The sequence below is a fragment of the Bactrocera dorsalis genome, chromosome 5 (assembly GCF_023373825.1).
Source record: "Bactrocera dorsalis isolate Fly_Bdor chromosome 5, ASM2337382v1, whole genome shotgun sequence".
Taxonomy (NCBI): Eukaryota; Metazoa; Arthropoda; class Insecta; order Diptera; family Tephritidae; genus Bactrocera; species Bactrocera dorsalis.
Window position 1 is genome coordinate 69119822 of NC_064307.1, and position 20775 is coordinate 69140596.

Below are 20775 nucleotides of genomic sequence, written 5' to 3' on the forward strand. Positions count from 1 at the left end.
TTAATTTTTAAAAGTCAATACAATAGAATTGTGGTGATATTAGCGATTTCTTCTTTACGCTAACGGGTCTTTAAAATTCTTCAGTTCTTCTTGGCAGTCTAATTTTTGTAAAATTCATGGCGTTAGCTATGTTTCGCTACCGTTAACTCTTCTGTTTTCTCTGCTTAAAATTCAACAAATCTCACCGCACCTATTGCCATATTACTCAAGAGACTCTTCAGCTACAAACACTTAATATGTGAGTACTTATATCGACATTCTTTTTTTTTCAAATACAAGTATATACATATATATCAGTATATATGTGTGGCGCTTAATGCTGACTCATGTTTTCGGAAACCGATCACAGCCATCACCGGCGCTTGACTTTCACCACACTACCGGCTTAGGTGTCTGTGCATCAGCATTATTTTCAGCTGAATTGACGCTGATGCTGTGGTTTGGGAAATTAAAAATTACAAAATTTTGCTCATCATCAGCATTAAAATGATGACGAAAGCTTTTAGGGAAAATATTAACAATGAGTTTGCGGCATATTCTTATTTGCGCAAACGAACTCAACCGAAGCGCGCATCAGTAGCCAAAAATGAGTGTCAAATCACAGTTAATTATTGGCCAGAGGCAACTGCTCAGCGCGCAGGCTAATGCGAACGCATAAATTATGACAGAAAAGATTTTTTTGTGGCAAAACAATAAAAAACCAAAAATTAAAGAATTTTAAATAATTACATATTTTACACCAATGCCTTCTCTATGCATTGTTTAATTTATTTGAATACGACAAACAATGTAAAGGTCATTGCGCGCCTTGGAAGACTTCAGAAAATTGCTGTACCGCCATAGCTGATATAATGAAACACAAACAGTTAGTTAGCATAACAAAGCTGAGAATTATGAGCCATTAAATTAAAATAACTGAAAAATTCTACGAAGAACAGCTGCCGAAATTGGCGCTTTTTTATACAAGCTGCGAAAATACCAAAAAAATAACGTCAGCGTTATTGTAAAATTGCAAAACTAAAATATTTACAGCTACAGTCCGCACACAAGCCGCCGCACGCCGCTTTGCATGCGCGCTGCTTACTCAATCAGCTTCAACACTTTGAGCGCCTGCACTCAGCAGCGCACAGCCACACGCTTCCCTGCCTGCCGCCTATCATACATTGTATAAGCATTGATCTCGGCGCGTTTGCTTGCGTCTTTGACGCTGGTTTGTTGTTTGGCCAGCACGTGGTGCAACCGCTCGCTGGACGGCGCGCTTTTGGTCGCACAAACTTTCCAAACCACATTCTTCGCCCAGCTTATTTATGGGCGTGTGTATTTATAGACGCGCTTGTCTTTACCTTGGTTGGTTAGTTGGTTGATTGGAATATGCATTGAATTTGAAATTTTGTTTCTTGTGTTTCGCTTGAACCTTTCTGTATTGTTGTCGCCGAAGAATTTTTTGTGCGCATTTTAAATAAGTTATTAATTAGCATACACTATATATTTATACGCTGATCTGCATATGTCGCGCTTGAAAGTCGTACGGTAAGCTGTGAACTAGCTGCAGACCCCATAGGAGCAAAAATATACCTTTAGAGAAGCTGGAAGTGGTGATCCACGGAGGAACAAGGTCCGTCCACTTTGTTGCCAAAATTCACGTTCTTTAAAGAATGTGTTTCGCGCGCTGCGCTCAACTTTTGGTCAACGACTACCTACTGAGCGTACTATTTGCAACACCATCACCCACCTTGAGACCCAAAATTCATTACTAGAACATATTCGACTGAATACACCACGTCCAGCACGCTGTAAAGAAAAGATAGCAGACGTAGCTGAGAGAGGAGATCACGAAGACCGTGGAGAGTCGTTTCGGCGGCGTTCGCAGCAACTCGGCCTGATGTGTTGACGTCGAGATCTTGAAAGTGTACAAAGTACAGCTTGTGCAAGAACTGAAGCCGCTCGACCTTCCTAAGCGTCATTTCTTCGCTCTATGGGTTCTTGAAAAGTTCCAAGAAGATCCGACGTTCTCGAGACAAATTTTTTTCAGCGATGTGGTCTATTTCTGGCTCCTTTCGATCGTGTAATATCACACCATTAGAGTTTTTCCTGTGAGGATGTATATAGTCTGAAATCTATGCGAACAATCTCGCTTCGATTCAGGCCTTGGAGCAAAACATCACGTTACCAGTCGCAATGCTCGAACGAGTCACCAAAAATTGGACTCATTTGGACGGTTGGATCTAACCAAAAAACGAGGAAGGAAGGACTAAGATTGAGGCTAATTGTAGAAGAATACCGAAACTCTACTATTAAAGGAAATAAGATTTTTACATTAACTCAGATGGATCCCAAAACCTCGGAGTTCTCTATAAAGCTTTGGCGAAGGGCGTCCGGCAAAATATTTCGAACCGTTTGTATACTTGCTTGTATGTACAGTGCAACCAAAATACCTTTAATAGCGGCAAAATTGACTTTAAGTTTGAGTTTTTGGATCCAGCTAGAGGACATATGACAACCGAGCCTTGTAATCGGATAAAATTGGAGTACGAGTGCACAAATTCTGCAGCTTTGCAGTTTCTTGCTTATGAGGTCATGCACTCGTTGATTTGAGTACCCGGTCAGCGAGAGCAAAATCTAGTAATGAAGCTTGACTATCGGAGTCTGTGCATACCTCCATGAAAGAGGCTGAAATTTCGGCAGTATATATCTACCGCTACCTTAGCCACCTCCGCTTGAGAGTCGTTACAGTGGGTTGGTAGCTGAAATCTAGAGTTGATGAAAAGCTTTCGTTGGAAGACTTCGACTTCTATCAACCGTCTTAACTGCGATCCAATCGTGAAAAGGCTGCAAATGAAGTCTAGTCTATTCCCCACTTTAGATAATCTGTCTCTCTGCCTACAATCCCGAATCTCTAAGGTGCTAATGAAGTAATACTTAGTACAGTGGTCTTGTTGGAGAGATACGAGATGGGAGTAAGTTAGGTTTAGCGGGATTCAAGTCACGCGCTATGGCTTTTTACGCTTGCTCGTACTATAAAAAAGAGCCTATAAAGATATTTTCGAAATTTTTCTTGTCGAGTTGTTTTCGGGCGCATTTTGAGACATCAATGCATTCTTCCGGTTTTCATAATGAAGCAAGCGCATTATAATGATAAACGTCAACATCATCAACTGCCTGTAAGCTGCTTGCCAACTCGCACAGCTTTTCCTACTGGCTCACTTGCAGGTAAGTTGCTGCTTTGATTCAATTTCTTGAGCATCGATCGCTGCGATCGCCGATTAGCAGAACAAGTTTTTTTATGCCTGGGAATATTACTTTCATGGGAGCGTTTTTTCTTGCTTCATCAGTGTTGTTTTTGCTAATTCGCTTGTGACATTTAAATCTAATGTTTTACTATTGTTGTTTGTATTGGAAGCAATACAATTGTTGTGAAACTTATGTGTTGTTATTGTTGGGAGCGTACGACTGAATTTGGGTGTTCGATACAGTCGGTGTTGTCGCAAGCTTACATGTTGTTGCTGTTGTTATTGTAGGCAGGTGATTATTTCAAATGACGCTTGTTGTAGCGTTATTATATGCATTGTTGCTGTTGTTGTTGTTATTTGCTTTGTGTATTTGTTTGTTTGAACTTATTATTATTGCACCTACAATGTGTTGTTGTGAGCCGGTTCAGTACTTTGTATTTGTAATGGCTGCTTAACGCGCGTTTGTTGTTATTTTCTTGAGTGTTATTGTAGCTGATATATATTTACGCTTGAGCAGTATATTAGCTTGCTGTTATTGATTTTGTTTTTGTAGTGTTTAGTGAATATATTAAATATTGTATTGTTTGTTTTTATTGTTAGGCGCTTCGAAATTTTTATGAACTTTTTATAAATTTGATTGCCAACGCTTGTCAACAACGCTTACAAAACTAAAAGTAAAGAGGATGAGCCGAGCAGTGTTCAAATTCAAATGCAATATTCATATGTAAATTTGGTTTTCGAAAATGCTCCAACCGCCAGCAGCATCGCCGCACGGCGCGTTCTCACAAATTTCGACAAGTTCGTTGCTTCAGTCTTCGGTGCCGCTTCGACGCGTCTGGCAGGCGTTTAATGACGCTCATTTGCTGAATTAACTTAAAAGCGTATAAACACATTTTGACAAGAAAAGAGTTCAATTATAATTGAAAGCAAGAAAGCGACCGGAAATAAGCAGCTTAGAACGCCGCAACGCAAAACAAAAAAAAAAATACTGGAACGACATTAAGTGTATTAACAGCAGCTATTCCTCAAAGCGTAGGCAAACAGCAGCGTAACAGGAACATACAACAAAAGCGACAACTAATTAAGTCAAACAATACAATCAGCAAAGCAGACATTGCGCATTAAACTAAACAAGCAGGAACGCGCCACCGCACCGCACCGCGTCTTACAACTCATTAAATTCCCTACCACTCCGCGCTTACTACTGCGCCACGCGCGCTAATATTCTCAATAAAAAATGTGCAAAACGCCGAGTTCACGTCTGCTGCTGCGACTCATAATCGATGTTGTGATTTTAATTGCGCTCTGCTGCGTCGCGCTCATTGCGCTCCCCAAACTATTGCCCACCACACGCCGCGGTTTCTTCTGCAGCGACGCAACACTGCGCTACCCTTACACCGCTTCGCTGCTTAGTCGCGTACACATTACCATTGCGGTGATTGCCTTACCCGCCGCTATCATGTTGGTGGTGGAGATGTTGTGGGCGGCCGTACGCGCTTCACACAAAACCGAGACGACCGCACGCACGAAGCGCGCTGGCGTGCAGCAATTTGTATTCGTTGGCGTCAATATACCGACCTTCGTGAGCGAGTGCTACAAGATTGTTGGCATCTATTTCTTTGGTCTGGCGCTCGTGCTGATAGCTGCGCGCGCTACAAAGAATTTTGTCGGCCGCTTGCGCCCTTATTTCTTTGACGTCTGCCAGCCGCAACTGCTGGAGACGCTGGGCGGTGGTTTGGCTTGCGAGCACCTCGACGCGCCGTATGCGCAAAATGTCACCAGGGGTTATATTGAGGATTATGAGTGTTATGAGTTGGCCGCCTCGGCGGAGTTGTTGTCCATGGCGCGGCAATCCTTTCCCAGCAGCTATACAGCGACAGTCTTTTACGCCATGTGCTTCATTGTGTTTTATTTGCAGGCGCGCTTGGCTGCGCGTGCGCTGCTGGTGTTGAGAACTTTGTTGCAATTCGGTTTGCTAATTTTGGCCGCGCTGGTCGCAATCGAGCGCTTCTATACGCACCAGAATCATTCGACGGACTTATTGGCGGGTGCGGTTCTGGGCTTCTTTGCGGCAGCCTTTACCACAGTGGCGGTGGCAGATGTCTTCAAGAGTTTACCTGTGAAAAAGCGCAAGCCACGCGACGATGCTACGCGCATTTACGGATACTATGGTGTTAATCGCATTGCGAAATATTATTGACGATGGATTTAGGTGTATTAAGGTTTTGTTAATTTAAAAAAGGCTATGAAAATTATTGTAAAATATTTGACTAATATATATTTTAAGAATTTTATATTTTGACAGTCAATAAAAATATTGAAAAGTATAAAATTTTTTTTTGTTTTTTATAGTATTAACGGAAAGTATTATTGGGTAAAATTTAAAAGCAAAGAAAATCATGGAAATTGAATTTTCGAAAACACTAATTGAAATAATCATCAATTATGGCTAAAACGCACAGTAGGACAAAATATGAAATCTTCGAACAAATATTAAGGCTTTTCAGTTCTCTTTTTTTTCAGTCAAACTAATTCGGAAAAGCAGGCATGAAAAATTATATCGCACAGTGGGACGAAAAACAAAATTGCATAACAAAATCGTTTTTATTTTTATCATTATAACAAAATTTAAATCTTTTATTAAATCAGGAATAAAAGCTGGCGAGAAATTATAAAAGTACAGTGGGACGAAATATAAAAATTATCAACAAAAAATGTAACTACTTTATTTTAAGATAGGCTAAAAGTAATTCAGAAAAGCGATAATAGAATGTAATGAAAAATTCTGAATGCACAGTGTGTTGAAATACAAAATTTTGATTAAAAAATATTGAGTTTCTTTATTTTAAGATGCATTGTGGATAGAACTGTACAATAATTCACCCATAAATTTTAAGTATTTTTTAAAGATAGGGAAACAACATAGGTTAGGAAGATAGTTGAAATTGATACACGCACAGTGGGACAAGCTGTTAAGTTTTATTAACAAAAAATTTTGAGTTTTTTTAGTGTACAAGGTACAAGTATTCACGCAGAAATAATAAATTAAAGTATTGAAAGATAAAAAATAAACGAACAGTGGGACAAAACATACATTTTTTGTATGTTTAAAGTTATGTTATTAATAATTCGTGAATATTTAAAAAAAAAAGTTTCTTTGCATTCAGTTATGACAAAACAATTTCAGAAAACCGGCAATGAATATAGAGGGAGCCACAGCATGCACAGTGGGTAGAAATATGAAATTATTGAGCAAAAATTATTTCGCTTTTTAAAATAAGGTAAAAAAATAGAAACAGAAAAATGTTAAAATCGAAAAAATTTTGAGTTTTTTTAGAGCACAAGGTAAAATTATTTCCAAAGAAATAATAAACTAAAATATTGAAAGACAATAAGTAAAATAACAGTGGGACAAAATATATTTTTTTATGAAACTAATTTTCTAAATTTTTGAATTTTTGAAAATATGGTGAAAATATTTACGAAAAATTAATAATTGCAAATATTATGAGATAATAAATAAAAGAACAGTGGTATAAAAAAAATATATATTTTTTTTAATTTTAAATTCCTGTGTTAAAAAATATATATTTCGAGCTTTTACTTATAAAAAAAATATTTTGTATTTTTTGTTGAGAAATTGGTAGTTTCTAACTGGCAAGATTTAATCTATCTTACGCTCAGTCATATATTCTACAAGCCCACCATTTCGTCACAGAGCTGCTTGTAAATACATATGTATGTATGTAAGCAAAGAAAATCGCAAGCAAATAGTTGAAAGCTTAATCAGCAAGTGTACGTCGTAAAAGCTTTCCACGTAGTAGTTAGCAACGTCTTTTAGTAAGAGCAAACGCTTCTATAGAATAAGAACATTAAGCTTACGTTCCACAAGCTTCCGGACGATCAGTTGAAGTACTCAAGAAATTCAAAAGAATTAAATTAAGCAGTACTAAAGCAAATGAGCGTTACATAAGCAATTAAATACACATATATACAAATGTATTTCATATGTGACCACCGCTCTTTCCTCCAAACAATATCGGTAAGTATGACTGCTTATGTCCGAGTGTGTCGTGAGTAAAACCGGTTAAGCAGCAGGAACTACGAATGCATCAAAAAAGCAGTTAACCGCAAGCTTTGCTACAAGAAGACACAAATATTTGCAACAACAACAACAAAAGCACAAAATTTTTTAGTCAACGCGTAGGTTGTTAATGGACCCTCACTGCCTGGGTGTTGACAACGTTCGCACGCCTTTCGGGGTCGAGGCATGTACAACTACGGCTGGGCAGCTTCTGTAAAATACTTGTATGCATAAGTGGATGCTTGTAAGCACTTGTTGCTGATCTTTTGAATGACCCGCCACACATAACACATAACACACAACCAGACACACACTTGTGTACAGCGCCGGCGCATCACTCATTGCAGCGACAGCGCCAATCAACGCCAGATAAAAGGAAGTACAATGTCAGCAACTGCGAAATTGCGGAGTTATGAGGGTGTAACTTGAGCAACGGCGGCCTTAATTCTTTTTATTATTTCTCATTTTTTTATTATTCAAGTCGCGCTACGGAAGTCGGTAAGCAATACTACTAGCATGCACATACATACATATATACATACATATACTTATATACACTTCATTGCATGCAATTTGGCGCCGTTGCAAAATTAATATTCTCAATGCATTATTTTATTCCGACTTTATGGCAGCGAAGACAGCTCACTTACAAGCTTTGCGCACAGCTCATTTTGGCGCGCTTCAGCTAAGGGCATGTAATTGCCTTGCACCGGCGTGCGACTCACTGATCGTTGCGTTACATGCAACGAGTGACGCGGTTTACCGGTTTAGTCGTTGCTAAACAAATGAAACTTGACGAACGTCATTTATGTCTTGTTTTTGATTTTACTTTTGCTTTGGCATAGTAATAGTCTGAATGTCTCTTGCACTGGGCACAAGCGGTTTGTAGCATGGGCTTAATGAATAGATCTCAAAGTCAATTGAAATCTCGACAGTTTAGGTGTCTGATTTGGTACAACAACAAAATATGGAACTTGGATTTAAGACGTAATTGGCTAGTTGAGTGTATATAGTATGCAAACGTAAAGCGCATTCTCTCGTATTTTAGTGAGAAGTTAAAATAAAAAGAATTTGTATTCGTACTAGATATTAAATTCGAAAAAAAAAACAAAAATCGTTTTTTTTAATAAAAAAATTCTCGGTTAAAAAATCGAAAACGAAATTTTCGAAATAAAATTCGATAATCGAATTTCGGAAATAAATTTCGAAAAATTTTAAAAAATATTGTATTCGAAAACAATTCGAAAATCGAATTTAAAAAAAAAATCGAAAAATTTGAAAAAAATTAAAAAATATTATATTCGAAAACATTTCGGAAACCGAATTTATGGATAAATAAAAAAAACTCGGACCAAAATATTGAAAATTTTAAACAATATTGTATTGGAAAAAAATTCGATAACCGAATTAAAAAAATATGTAAAAAAAAAAAAAAAAAAAAACAACCTTCGACAAAAAAAATATCTACATACAAATGTATGTATAATTTTATAAAATTTTTAATAAATCGAAAAAAAATTTTTTTATTTAAAAAAAAAATTAAAAAAAAATTGTGAAAAAATATTTTATTTGAAACAAAAACGAAAATCCAGTTCTTGAAAACAAAAATAAAAAAGCTTTATCCAAAAAAACCAATGGAAATTGTACAAAAAAATATTTTATTCAAAAAATAGAGAAAATCGTATTTTCGAAAAAAAAAATTAAAAATTTTGCTATAAAAGTTTACGAAAATTGCAAAAAAAAAAAAAACAAAATATTATTCGAATAAAAAAATTCTGGAATCGAATTTTCGAAAACAAATAAAAAAAAATGTTTTTTGGTAAAAAAAAAATTGGTAAATTTTCTAACAAATTTTAGATTCGCTTCAAGAAATGGCTGATCTTCAGGAATGTCGAATATACATATTTGAGAAGATCGTTTAATAATATTTAAGTTGAACGAAGGAATTTTCATTATCGACTGCAAAGTAAGTTTCGACAAAAATGCGTTTCTTGTGTTTCACTACTGGACTGTTTGGCTTCCAACCAGCTCAGCAAATATTGGGCAACTAACAACAGCGCTGTCGTCACAAGGTGCTTTTGTCCCAAGGTAAATCGTAAGAGGACTAGTTAACTTTGCGATTTCACCTAGGTCCACCTCTCAATTCTAACTGAACACTCTCCGATCGGGATTCGTGCAGTAAGATGGGGCATCTTACCGAATCCCGGTTGCTTCACCTGTTTGGGAGAAGATGAGACAGGGTCATCTCGGCACTTCCTCCTAGAATGTCAAACTTTTACCAGACAAAAGCAAAAACACATTGGATTTCATATTTTTTGGATATTCTGGTTGAAAAAGCGGATATAGAATTAAAACACATAAACAGACTTGTGATATGTTTTTGCCGAAAGCTAAAATCTACCTACAGGAGTTTTCGTGTGGTAACATAACCTACCCTTTGATTAAGAGAATATCAAAGAAGAAATCTTAAGGAAATTAGATCAGATTTTGATACAAGTGCTGCAGTTTCCTGTTTTCAAAAACAGTTTTCTAATATTTGACGACATTAAATGCGTTGATTTGCAACAGGAAGGGATAAGTTTTTCACCAGCCATTAAATCATATAATTTTCAGCTATTTTTTCATACTTTAATTGCGGAAATCATGCTTCGCGCTTTCCTACCTAATTTATGTACAAACTCTACCAAACCTAAAAATATGGTTATTAAAAAGCCCAAAAATAAAAGAAATTAACAATAATCACATTTCAGCGATAAATATTAGCCTGACGATTAGGTAAAATAAAACTGCATGCTAGCCATCACAGTACTAATTGAGGAACATACACACCGCAAGACTGAGGAAAAGCGCCGCGCGGCATCAATTGCCAGCTAAGGAAAACACGAAGCAGCAAAAAATCAGTTAAGTGCAACAACAACGACGTGTGCAATGAAAGCAATAAAATTTTTGCGATTTTCCAGCAAATTATTGGCCAATAAAATGCTCATTGGCGAGCTGCTGCGTACTTACAGCCGCCAACCGCTTTGTGCACTTGAGCGTGGCAATAACAGCACAGCGTACAGCGGCAAATAACAACAATAACAATAATGCCAATAAAACAGACTACCAAAAAATGTATATACAATATAAATAAAATAGCATTGGCGAGAGTCGTAAACCGATGCGCGGCAGTCGAGCGTGAAAAATAAGATCAGCAAAAGCGCCGAAGCCCGGCTTGCAATGAGCGCGCGCAAGCAAGCAGGTGACTAGCGTGTGTGTGTGCAAGTGCAACTTCATTCATATTTCATATTTGTATCAATTTCCTACAGCTTAAGTAAATTCTGTTTATTTTTTTATTATAACTTTTTATTATTTCTAGGCTGTTAATTATTTTATGTGTTTGTATGTGTGAGTAAGCGACTTCGCTGCAAGCGTTTGGGTATGTTTAATTTAATCGAAATGTGAGAAAGTGATCTGTGCGTGTAATTAATAAGCTGCGTCGCAGTAAATCAGTTAAAAAGCTATGTAATCTTGGAAAAAAATGACTATTGACTGCATTACTATAAAAGGAAAAATAATTTGTTCAAAAGAAAAAAGAAAAATTCGAATTTTTGAAAAAAAAAAATCAGAAAAGCACGATAAAAATTGTAACAGAACAAAATATGTAAAATTTCGGTGAAAAAATGACTGAAAAATAAAAAAAAAAACTTTTTCGAATAAAATAATGGGATTACCGAAAAAAAATTTTTTTTTAAATAATAAAAAATACTGCATTCGAAACAAATTCGAAAACTAAACCCGAAAATAAGAGTAAAAAGAAATTAATGAAAAAATCCATGGAAATTGGAAAACAAAATTTTTCAAAAAATATTAAAAAATTTATTTGACAAAAATGCTAATATCGTATTTTTGAGAATAACAAATAAATAAAAAGTGATCTAAGATAGTTTTTAAAATATTTTATTCGAAAAAAGTTGCAAAAAATTTTGGGAAAAAAATAGAAACAAAAATTTTTCGTGAAAAAATCTAAAAAAAAATTATACGAAAAATAGTTGAAAAAAATTTTTGAAGAAAAAATCTATAAAAATTAAAAAAAAAAAATATTTTATTAAAAAAAGAAAAATTCGGAACTAAAAAAAAATTATAAAAAAAAACTTTCAGAATAACACTATGAAAATTAAAAAAGGAATGTATCGCTAAAAAAATACCAAAAAAAAATATTCGGATCAAAAAAAAGAAAAATTCGAAACTAAAAAAAAAATTCAAAGAAAAATTCGTCAAACAAAAAAATTAAAAAAAAATATTTTAAAAAAATTACTGAAAAAAATATTCTTTATTAAAAAAAAGAAAAATTCGGAACTAAAAAAAATTATAAAAAAAACCTTCAGAAAAGCACAACGAAAATTAAAAAAGGAATTTTCGCTAAAAAAATTACTGAAAAAAAATATTCGAATAAAATACTTTCAAAAATCTATGAAAATTAAAAAAACAATTTCAAAGAAAGATTCGTCTGACAAAAAAAAAAATTTTTAAGAAAAATTCGTATCTATACATATAAAAAAAATATAAAAAAATTTCTGAGAAACTAGTTCGCGTATATACTGACAAAATTAATATACTCTTTTCAAGGCATAGCCAAAAAACACTCCATAAGTTTGGTTTATACAAAACTAACTAACTAGAGTTTATTTATTTAATAAACTTTAAGACTTCTTTTCAAAAACAAATTACCTTATTCAAAAAGTAAATGAACCAAAAAAAATATAACTTAATTAAAAACTTTAACTTTTTAAAAATAAAATTACTAATGTTTGTATGCATTATTTAACGGCCCAACAATACCTCGTAAGGAAAAGTTGAGCCTTTGACAAAAATTCTTATAGACCCATTAATTACTGCTCTCCACGGAAATCTTTAGTAAAAGGCGAAAGATTTATTCGACAACTGAAGAGAAGTCAAGGTAACTGTACAAAGCGAACACTTAAGGTTATAAGTTAGGAATAACATAAATAAGGTGAGAATTGTACAAAAAAAAGAACCGTATGAGAAATTATGTTTGGACGAGTGTACGTACACGAGGACTCTTTTCTGATTCAAACCGGTTTTTCGTAAGCGACTGGGTGGCAGGGAAAGACGACAAGGACTCTGACACTCGATATCGGGTGGCAAGCATTGGGTGCTTCTTCGTGACAGTTCGCTGCTAATCTATGCGGCACTTATTTTCATTTTGTAATTCTTTCCATGGTTACAACAATACAACTCCGTTTCAAATAAATTTTTTCATTATGTTCAGAAATGTGATTTTATTATCTATTTTTGATTGTAATACAAATCGTACTACAAAAATGGTATCGAAAAGTTGGAAGGTCACTATAATAAGTGTGTCACCTTTGAAAAGAACTATGTTGAATAAAATAAACGAATTTCTTCAAAAAAAGTGTTTTACTACGATAGGTCGGGGCCTTTTAATTACTTTGAAAAAATGTGAAATAAAGAAAATTGTCAAGTTGCCAATAATGATGAAGAGTATGGGGCCTCAATTCAAGTTTGATTTTTTAGCTACTACTTTTGTTGATATTTGACTATAAATCAGCAGAAAATCAAGCCTGAAGGAAGGTTCCATACTCTTCTTATTAATCGAAAAATCGCTTAGGAGGCATACTTTTGCACATTTTCAGTAAGAAAATAAGGATCTTTTCAGAGTTTCTTCAATATAGATTTTTAGCAATCTTACTATTCTACACTTTAATTTAGCAGCAAAAAATGTATGACTCATTGCTATTCTATGAGCATGATTCACCTTTCTTTTCCCACAAATTATAACTAAACAGATCTCTAACTTGATCTTTAGACTAGTATTTTCCTTCTACCAAAGTAAACCCCCGTAGGTTAAATATATAGTACAACAAAAATCCCCGTTATCAGCATTTTATCGTTATATTAACATAACTAAAGCAATTTATAACTTCATGATAATTTTTTTAGAAAATTAACGTCAATCTGTAACTGATCGTTGTCACGCCTTTCGCACCACTCAACACCATGCGACGTTATTATAATTACAGTGGAGTTTTTTAAGTAATAGCCGAGTGTCATAGCTGCTATTTTTAATTTTCACATGCTTCTATTAAATAATTTAGTTTTTCCGACGTCATCTTCGTAGCAACAACCACAATGGCAGCTGCCAGCAAGCGCGATCGTCATAGCTAACATAGAAACATACTTACTATATACATACTATATGTATACTTATGTACAGTTGTAACAGCATATATTAATTCAATAAAGCTACACTTATTCATTCAATTTGAGGTCGAGTTCAGTTTTTTAATCTAATTAACCAAACGGCTCACGCTCCCCATTTGCCTTTTGCTATGAGCTATGAATGAACAGCATGTAATCGTTGCTGCTCGCACCCAAACGCCCATTTTTTGTGTAGAAGACACACTCAGTCTGCCAGCGCTAGCCAAGAAGACAGCAACACAACAAATTATATCAGTTTATATGTATGTTGTATTCGTTTGTGCGCTTGTTTAGCGCTCTAGCCTAGTCACCCATTGACATTGGCGCATATGTACGCTCATTTACTCATATTACAGTTAGTTCTTCACGCAGTTATATGTATACTAGTCTTGCGCTGAGAGCTGAAATATATTTTAAAAATAAGGCGAAGAAAGCTCTTGAAAGTCAGCGTGTAGAACAGGCGATCACTGTAGTGATATACACGATATTAATATAGCATTAGAGAAGCAATTCACTAATAATAATAATTGAAAAAATCTAGCCCATAAAAAAATTAAAATTTGATAATCGCATATTGCAGACGCCTAAATGTAGAGAAAATTTAGAAAGTAAAATTTATAAAAAAGCTTTATAGTCGATGAGGTCAGTAGCAACAATAAAAAAAACAATGCCCAAGAATAATAAGAAGTTGTGAAAATTTAGTTGTAAGGTATTATACAAGAAAACTTGAGGTAAGTTTGGTTAAAAGCAGGTAATTTACAAAGTGGGAACAGTTTAAAGTCCAAATAAATCGGTCTAATTAAAGAATAGTTGTGTGAATTTAGATGATTTTTCCACGAGGAAGACGAAGTAGACTGGGAACAGTTGTACTAGGACTGGGAACAGTTAAAATTTCAAACGCAGGCTGAAGCTAAGTGCAAAATACATAAGAATGCATACTAAAACCAAAATACTGGTAACATAAAATACAAAAATATATTAAAATATTAGTTTAAGTACAATTTTTCATTAACGTCAGCGAAAATCGCTCCATAATAAAAACAGTAAAACCGAAGAAAATGCTTATATATTATTAGGTGGCCATAATACTATGTCAATAAAAGGGAAATAGGTGTGCGAACTTGGTTTTGAAGTTATTTTCAAAGTAGGAACAGTTTAAAATTAACGTAAATTAGTAAATTTTAAAACTCGTTGAATTAGTTTACAATAATTTGCAAGAAAACTGCACCAATAAAATTCGGAACAGTTTTGCTAGTCTTGAGAATAGTTAAAATCAATAAAACCATTAGAAAAGTATTGATATTAGTTACAATTATAAATTGATCATAAGCTAAGAGCGAAATATAGAAGAATAACTGCTAAAATCAAATATTTTTAGTTAAAAAAAAAAAATAATTAAATTGCTATGGCGAAAATAACTTTTTATTAAAACAAAAAAATTTCCAAAGAAACCAAAAGCTAAGAATAATAGATACTAAAATCAAATGCCTTTTAATTTTGAAAAAAAAAAACTAAAATGCAATTTCAAAAATATTTTTTTTTTATTTTTTTATTTTTTTTTATTCAGCTTCAGCGTAGATCATTCTAAAGATCAATAAAACCGAAATTGTTGTTTAAACAGCCATAAAACAATGACCATAAACGACAAGTAGGTGTGAATTACTTATTAGTTTAAGCTATCCTTGAAGATCAGTGCGATCAGTTGTCATAAATTTTCGTATCAAAACAAACATGCGTCAAAAACAAAGCACACGTGAACAAACGAATGGTGAAAGAGCGCTATATACAAAAAGAGAGTGGGGTAGAGCGAATAAATGTGAGTGCGCGAGGCCAACAGGGGCATGAGAACGCATTATTTTTAATTAACAAATGTGCAACAAAGTGAGGGTATGCAGGGAGGGGTGGCAGAAAGTGGTGCGTTTGTCAAGTGCGGCTGGCGGCAGGTTTCTGTTATTAGCGCCATACGCTGGTGGCGCTTCTGTTTGGCGCTGAATGGTGCGAAAATTGGAAGGCTACTGCTAAACCATGACTTTGGCATTTGCTTTCAGTTTCATTGCTGCTTTGCTTTACGCTTCGGTTATGGCTTTCCTACAATAGTGGGTATTTATAGCCGGTTATTAGTCATGTTTGCCAGTTTAGTTCTATCGTATTAACTGCGTTATGATTACTCATTACGCTTATACAAATAAGTTATCTGTGTCTGTCATTTTATTATTTTAGACACGTACTTAGCATGAATTGCATATTGTCTTTGTCGTTTTTCGCTTTATCAATTTTTGTTACCATTTAGCACATTTTTATACTAGCGTATGCAGCACTTGTTCAGCGCGTCGCTTTTGTTTACAACTACGAATAATCATATTTTACGATATTTGCATTACGTTGTTGTTTTTTTCCGCCACTGGCGTTGGCTCTCAATTATCTTATCAAGCTAACTACTTTTGTAGACGAAGGCGCTTGACGCGAAAGCGAAAGATCACGGTTCCTACAGTCAAAAATTAAAGTCACCCACTCGTTTAGGGTACGCGGCTGAGGATTAGAGCGACGCGCTTTGTCAGGCGACAGCCAGCGCGACAGACGAACGCGCAAATTCACGACATATCCGTAGTATACTTGCACTTTAAGGTCGCAGCGCTCGCCTGCGCGCTCGTAAAGAGCGCAATCAGAGTTTTTTATATAGACAATGAAACTTAAGCGGGTGGTTGTAATCAACGAATCCGGGTTAATCAAGCAACAGTTAAGTTAACTACACGATCAACGCGGAGCGCGCGCATATTGTTGAAAAAAGTTCTATACACACTAGCGCGGCGTGGAGAGCCAAAGAGCGTAGCGTAAGCATACAGCTAAGCATTAACTGTCAACAGTCAAAGTTTGCTCAGTTTTTGTTATTAACGCGTTTGTTGTTGTATTTTATTACTACTGCGAGCGCCGCCGTATAATGGTTATGTTTCTGAAATAAATTAGTTGAAAAGAAGGCAAGCGCGCTCAGTCACAAACGATCCTACGACGCGCATCGCTGAACGCGGAAAGCTTGCGCGCAGTGCACGAACGAAACGATATACAAAAAAAAAGAATATAAAAAATATATTTCAGCAAAAAATTGCAGCAATTAGCAGAATAAAACAACAAAATTAACTTTAAAGTTTACAAAAATAATTAAAGCTTACCAAAAAGCTACGCGTTAGGCAACCAAAGCGTTACAGTGTTCTCTAAAAATACCACAGAAAGCAAAAAAATCAAACTAGCGGAGCTGCAATACATGAGCGCCATGAAAGACAATAGACTCACCACGGCCGATCGCCGTTTCCTGCGCAGCTTACTAACCGATCTAATCATCTTCATTGTGCTCAGCATACCGATCCTCATATGCGAGTTTGTGCTCGAACCTTTTCGACGCGGCTTCTTTTGTGACGACGAGTCGATACGTTATCCTTTTCGTCCAAATACGATAACCACTGTCCTCCTCGCTGTAATTGTTGTGGCTGTGCCGGCGTCAATAATGCTTTTAGTCGAATTAACGCTCTTCTATCGTTGCGATCGCATACGCGAAACGGTGTTGCTGCTCGGCTACAAGGTGCCCGCATGGCTGGTGGAATTCGCGCAGCATGCGCTCTACTTTACCTTCGGTGGTCTGCTAACGTTGGAGGCGACGGAGATCGGCAAGTTCACAATTGGACGGTTGCGTCCACATTTCATCAGCGTGTGTCAGCCACAGTTGAGCGACGGCAGCAATTGCGAGTCGCCACAGAATCTGCATCGCTACATTGAGAATTATGTTTGTGTGGGCAGTGGCTATACGTCGGAAGACGTATGGCAGGCGCGTCTCTCCTTCCCCAGCGGGCACTCGAGCTTGAGCTTCTTTGCGCTCACCTATGTCGCCATATATCTGCAGTACAAGATCACCTGGCGCGGTTCGAAATTGACGCGGCATTTCCTACAGTTCACACTCGTCATGTTGGCTTGGTTTACGGCGTTGTCGCGCATCATGGACAACTGGCATCACTGGTCGGATGTGCTTTGCGGCGGTCTGTTGGGTTTAGCAATGGCCTTGATTACGGCGCGTTATATAACAAAGGAATTTAAGACGCCTCAAGCGTGCTTGCGTGTGGAGCTGCCACGACAGGATACGTGCACGACGCTGAACGAGATTGTGCCGACGCCGCCACCGTATACGTTGGGACATGGCGTCGATGGCAGCATGCCGTCGCTGCAAGGGGCGAGCAATGGCAGCAACACGCAGAGCTACAGTAATGAGCAGTATTGCTCGAAAGTGTGATTTTTGGCGGTGACAGTCGGGGAAGTGGAATTGTTTTGTACTTGTGATAGTTATTAACTAAGTGGTTGAAATATTGTTAAGTGCTGATAATGTAAAGTGGGTAGCAATGAGCAAACAACTACTTGAAAAACTGAAACCAAATGAAGTGTGAATGGGAACAGTTTTTAATATTAAGCTGTAATGTATGCATATCATACGTTGAAATTCATGTTTAGCTTATAGTATAAGCAAATTGGTTAAAAGTATTTAAAAGTAAAAGAGAACAGTTTGGAAAGTGTTATGCAACTCACACTTGCCAGTAAATAACTGTAGCTAGAAAGCTTTAAGTGCTAGCTCTTGTGAAGCGTAACTTTATTATATATTAAGTGGATTTATTGTATTTTTTCAGTATTTAAAAAAAAACTAAAAGTATTTAAATGTCATATAGAAAAAAGCGCTAGAGAACATGATTGTTAAAAAGGGAAGTGAAAGTGGAAACAGTTTAAAATCAATGTAAACCTGTAAAATTAAAAGTACGGCGCATAATCAAAACTAATTTCAAAGAAAATCGTATTAACCAAACTGGGAACAGTTTTATTTGTGCAGAGAACAGTTAAATTTTTTCAAAGGTAGCTACACATTAAGCATAAAACAATATAGTTGCCACAAAATTCGTATTAAAAAACTGGGAACAGTTTGAAGTAACTGAAAATTGTGCGAATTGAAGACTTGTTGTTTTAATAAACAATAATTTGAAAGAAAATTGCACAAAACAAGTTGAGAGCAGTTTTATTAGCACTGAGAACAGTTAAAATTTCATAATCAACCATAAGCTAAGCAGAAAATACATACTAAAACCAAAGATCTTTTAATTTTTAAGAAAAAAACTAAAATATTATTGCTAAAGTAATTATTTTTACAAAATTTTATAAAAAAAATATAAAAAACAAATTGTATGACAGCGCTTAAGAAAAAGTATACTATCAAATAAATTTTTATTGCAAAACGCAAACCTAAGCAGATTTTAATGTCATACTTATAATACTTGTACACAAAAACATTGATTTCTCAGCTTTATTATTAAGTTATAATGTATTTGAAAACTTATTCCTAATTTCCGCCGTCTCAGTATAAGTTCCACATAAATTTGCGTGTATATGTGCGCACGTTTATATGAGCCATAGCTTTAATTTGATAACTTATTAAAGTAAGTTGCAGTTCAGCTTAAATCAGCAGTTTTGTGGTTATTTATAAAATTACGTTTAAGTAATTATTCAATAATAAAGCAAAAACCATTGATATTGAAACTTTTTTTTATCAACTGAAAGTTTACTCGTCTCAATATGTTCATTTTAGGAATATTATTGGACTCGCTCTCGAAGTGTTTGAAGAACAACGATTACTATGGAAAAGTTCGGTTAGGAACAGGGTATGTTGGGTATTTTGGACTCGACTAAAGTGAGAAATAATTCCGAAATATTCACACAGAGTATTCTCTGTAACACTTAAGCCAGTCAGCAGTGAACTATTTTTGCCTTGCGGTTAGCCTATAACGAATCAAAATTCCATAAATAAATTCCATTAATGAAAGCGAAATTTTAAAAATAACCTATACACCAGAGACTCCACCAGTATTACTCAAAGCGTGCAAATAATGATTTACGAATACAAAAAACAAATAAGAAATCAACAACAATTAACATTCCAGCATTGTTTGGCTGTGCTTAGCAACCACATTACGATGCCTCATACTCGTACTTCAGATGGCAATCAGGTGAATCATACTGATTAAAAAATGTTACATTCCAATGCGCAACACGCCTAGCGCCGTTTAGCAGGTATCTCTTCTGTATGTGAGTTAAAATACATTTTTTCGCTTTAGTGCACTAGTACCAAGACTGTATAGAAAACAACTAGTTACTAACTATTTTGATTCAGATGAGTTCAGTTGAAAAAAAATGATCTGCAATCATATGATCTGCACTAGCACATATACTAGTATATAGAAACCAACTAGTCACTAACTAGTTTTATTGAGGTGAGCTCAGTTGAAAAAAGCTATTAGCGGGCATATGTTAACACTTTAGTGGAAAATAATATTCAGCAGTCATATATTCTTGCTTTAGTGGCTTATTACTAACACTGATTAGAAAACAACTAGTTACTAACTAGTTCGATTTAGGTGAGTTCAATTGAAAAAGTTGTCAGAATGTGTATGCTATAATTTTAATATCAAAAACTAAACTAAAAATTGGTTTCATGCCACCTAGTTGACAACTAGTCCGTTTGGAACTAGTTCATATTCGTTCACATATGGTGACGTAATTTATTTTCTGCATCTTTGAAGCTGCTCAGCGTTTCTACAAACCAGTATATATGTAAGCATGTCGCAAGAATATATATGTATGTATACATTCGTATATGCCAGTCTTACCTGAGGCTTGCTTCTCACAGCTCGCCTGCCTGTCAACTTCAACAAAGAAGTTTCAACATACACATAAATATATATGTTTATACCAATACATATATTTATAGCGCACTGTGTGTGTAAATTATGTATCACACAATTAAGTATAAACATATGTCCACTGACATACAAAAACAATATGCTTTTATTGCGCTTTTAACTTCCTGTTTTGTTCCCATTTAAGCATTAATGAGTTTTCGCTGTACTATTATAAATATTATATTAATTGTTAAATGCGAAAAGGTAGCAGCCTTGAGAACTGTATTATTTAACTGTGGAAATATTTTATCGGTTGGTACGAGGGACTTGTAAAATCTGCGACGCTCTTAAAACTAGCGAAACTAATTCGCGTATTTGGAGACTTTTCAGCCAGCATATGTATGTATCAACTACTGCACTGTGTATACGTACATAGTTTCCCAAGATGTTTGTAAGACACAGCAGGAAGCGTTAGAGACCCTGTGAAACTATAAAGAAATGTACAGCATGATGAGCTGAGCCGATTTAACCAGGTTCG

At 35.4% G+C, this 20775-nt stretch overlaps 2 protein-coding genes and 1 non-coding gene across 3 annotated transcripts; 2 read left to right on the forward strand and 1 right to left on the reverse strand.

Annotated features, from left to right (window-relative positions):
• The first annotated feature begins 3685 nt into the window (after nucleotides 1-3685).
• On the forward strand, nucleotides 3686-5507 carry LOC105227848 (putative phosphatidate phosphatase). The gene has a single exon (XM_011207386.4). The coding sequence runs from the start codon at nucleotides 4468-4470 to the stop codon at nucleotides 5428-5430; it is 963 nt and encodes a 320-aa protein (XP_011205688.2). The 5' UTR covers nucleotides 3686-4467; the 3' UTR covers nucleotides 5431-5507.
• A 6632-nt stretch (nucleotides 5508-12139) lies between these two features.
• Nucleotides 12140-12257, reverse strand: LOC125779084 (U5 spliceosomal RNA). Its single transcript, XR_007423106.1, has one exon. It is a non-coding gene; the product is annotated as a U5 spliceosomal RNA (small nuclear RNA).
• Nucleotides 12258-16397: 4140 nt separating this feature from the next.
• On the forward strand, nucleotides 16398-19092 carry LOC105227849 (putative phosphatidate phosphatase). The gene has a single exon (XM_011207387.4). It carries the CDS (start codon nucleotides 16796-16798, stop codon nucleotides 17810-17812), a length of 1017 nt encoding a protein of 338 aa, XP_011205689.2. The 5' UTR covers nucleotides 16398-16795; the 3' UTR covers nucleotides 17813-19092.
• The last annotated feature ends 1683 nt before the right edge of the window (nucleotides 19093-20775 follow it).